Below are 2,965 nucleotides of genomic sequence, written 5' to 3'. Positions count from 1 at the left end.
ATGAAGCAGTAGAGGACGCTGACCAGGAAGCCCTGCCGTGGGGGGAGCGGGGGTTAAACTGGGAACAGGGGCAGGGTTATAAACACCCCTCAGTGAGCTCTGACCCTTTACAGGCCCAAACCACCTCGCCCGTCGCCACATCGGTCCCAGATTATTGCAGTCACCCTTTCCCTGGCTCCTGACTTTCCCCCTCCCCTTGTCCTCGTCAATTTGCAGAGCCATAAGGGCTGGAGATTAAGAACATGTAACCCCAGAGGCTGACTGCTTGGATGTGATCACTGCTTCTCACTTTCTTCCCCACTTAGGCAAGCTGCTTAACCCCTCTGTGCCTCAGTTTCTTCATCTGGAAAATGGAACAATAATACAGTGGTGGTGCTGAGATTTAAGGTATTATTAATACACAAGAAGCTCTAGTGCACGGCACATAGTTAAACCTTTTTCTAAATCTTATCATAACTTACTACATGACATATTGGATTTATTTATTTGGCCGTGCTGCAGGGCTTGCGGGATCTTAGTTCCCAGACCAGGGATGGAACCTGGGCCCTAGACAATGAAAGTGCTGAGTCCTAACCACTGTACAGTCAAGAAATTCCATAATAATAAACTTAAATAGGCACATCCAAAAAATTAATTTTGAAAAATTAGTTTTATATTTATAATTTAGAAATTTAAATACATATAAAATGTATTTATAATTAATAAAGTAATTGATACATTAATGCAAGACAAGGGCTTCCCTAGTGGCTCAGATGTTAAAGAATCTGCCTGCAATGCAGGAGACCCAGGTTCAATCCCTGGGTCGGGAAGATCCCCTGGAGAAGGGAATGGCAACCCACTCCAGTATTCTTGCCTGGATAATTCCAAGGACAGAGAAGCCTGGCAAAGTCAGACATGACTGACTAAGCATACAGTAAGATATTACTTATTATCACTTTCCACAATCCCATTAAAATCCAGCTCTGATCACGTTCCTGTGCTCCCGTGGCTCCCAAATGACTCAGAGGAAAAGCAAAGGGTCCTCTCTAGGCCCAAGGATCTACCTGGGTACCTCACCTCTGTCCTATCCACCCACCCCCTGCTTCAGGCATGCTGGCCATGATAGTGCCATCATGATCAGTACTCTCTCTCACCTCAGGGATCTTGCACTTGGCATTTCTCTTCCTGGAACATTTCCCCCAAATATCTTCCTAGCGCATTCCCTCATCTTCTTTGGGTGTCTGCTCTAGTGTCTTTTCAGCAAGGTCTTCCCTGACCCCTGTCCATAATCCCATTCTTCTTTGTCATCTCTATTTTCTTGCCTTCTCATCCCTCCCTCCTTAAGGCACATCTCACCATCTGACATTCTGTGTATTTTACTTATATAGCATCTTTAGCATCTGTCTCTCCCACTAAAGGATAGGGACCATTGGGTTGGTCATATCCCCATAGTAAGCCTGGAAAAGTGCTTGGTATATAGTAAGTGTTCAATAAAGTTTTGCTGAATTGATAAATGAACAGCCTTTTAAAGTGAAACTAGTATTGTCCCCACTTTAGAGATGGGAAAACTGAGGCCCAACAAGGTAAAGCAGGATGGAGACTAGGGTAGGACAAGCACAGGCAGGGTTGACCTTAAATATCAGTGGACATCTCCTTCCATTTGGCATGTTAGGGAATTCATATGCTTCGCCTTTTCCCTGGCCCTGAGGTGAAGGTCAAAAAGCTGGGAAGTGAGGACCCAGATTTGGTCCCAGCCCTGGCTGATCTCAAAGCCCTCGATCTTAACCAGGAGGCAGTACTGCTGGGGCTGCCGGGTCTCCTGCCTTCTCCCTGCTTCCCCAGTCAGGACAGAAGTGTAGAATGAATGAAAAAAATCCCATCTTCGCAACCCATTCTGGGCTGCACCAGAGGATGTCTCTAACCCTCGTTCCTCTCTGAGTAGGAGGGCCCGAACTCAAAGGGCATAGCTCCTGCACCTCGCTTAGGCACCTGGAAAGAACTGAGGAAGATTTCAAAGCCGAGCTTGGCCAAGCGCAGGGCACCCCGGGCCTGTTCTTCAGTCACGGGAGCAAACACCACCTCGTGGACGCCCAGCAGGGGCACCAGCGTCAGCGTGGAGCGAGCCAGCCTGCGGGTAGAGGGTGGCAGTGATGCCAGGGTCCTGAGTCCCCCACCTTGCCCCCAGTCACCCTCCCCTCCGTCCCCACCTCAGTCGGTAGTCCGGGCAGCGCATCTGTCGCGTCCTCAGCTTTGACACGAGGATGCCAAGGATGCGGACAAAGATGAGAAAATTAATCTGTGGCGGGTGGGGGGTGGGGGGGGGTGGGGGGTGGTAGGGGAGAGAGAGAGACTGAGCCAGTTCCCCGCCACCTTGGCTTCCCAGAATGGGAAATTCTCGAGACCAGCCTGGAGGAGATGGGACCGGTCGTACCAAGATTGTTAGGAGAATAGGGGTTCGTATGATCCACCAAATGGCTTTGATATCGTTCCGCTCCCAGCACCTGGGGGAGGGGGCGTAGAGCTGAGATAGACCAGAATACCTGAAGACTCACAGAATTGAGCACTTAACCTCCCCACCTTCCTTAAGGCCACACCCACATTCCCCTAAAGTCCCTGCTACTGTTTAGGCCCAGCCCTCATCCCGCCCCTTGCAGTAGTCCTGGAACCCATCTTCCTAAGCGACTGGTTCCTTTAGACACCCTCCCAGGCTCCTAGAGACAATTAGAACCTCCCCACGATTCCGTCTCACCCCGCCCACGTCCCTCCAAGGACCGCCCACGTCCCTCAAAGCCCCGCCCACCTCCCCAGACCCGCCCCCCCAGACCCCGCGACTCACTGCGTGTTCTCGAACAGGTACCTGACGATCACCCAAGGAATGACGAAAAGCGTGGGGGCCCCTGTGCAGACCCCAACCCCCGCCCCCACCCGCCGCAGCTGTCAGAGCGCGCACGGGCCCTGCCAGGCCCAAGACCCGCGGAATTCCCCC

At 51.5% G+C, this 2,965-nt stretch overlaps 1 protein-coding gene across 1 annotated transcript in view; it reads right to left on the bottom strand.

Moving 5' to 3' along the window:
* GIPR (gastric inhibitory polypeptide receptor) overlaps positions 1-2,965 on the bottom strand; it is an 8,399-nt gene that overhangs the window by 353 nt on the left and 5,081 nt on the right. Inside the window, exons 8-12 of the mRNA XM_010852699.1 lie at positions 2,816-2,876; positions 2,411-2,480; positions 2,187-2,275; positions 1,969-2,107; positions 2-32 (exon numbers count right to left, since the gene is read on the bottom strand). Of these exons, the coding sequence (XP_010851001.1) occupies positions 2-32; positions 1,969-2,107; positions 2,187-2,275; positions 2,411-2,480; positions 2,816-2,876 (390 nt within the window). The remainder of the gene's footprint in view (position 1; positions 33-1,968; positions 2,108-2,186; positions 2,276-2,410; positions 2,481-2,815; positions 2,877-2,965) is intronic.

This window comes from Bison bison, unplaced genomic scaffold (genome assembly GCF_000754665.1).
Source record: "Bison bison bison isolate TAMUID 2011002044 unplaced genomic scaffold, Bison_UMD1.0 scf7180017864313, whole genome shotgun sequence".
NCBI lineage: Eukaryota > Metazoa > Chordata > Mammalia > Artiodactyla > Bovidae > Bison > Bison bison.
Note: the sequence above shows the minus strand (reverse complement) of the source record. Positions and strands in the feature narration are given on the sequence as shown.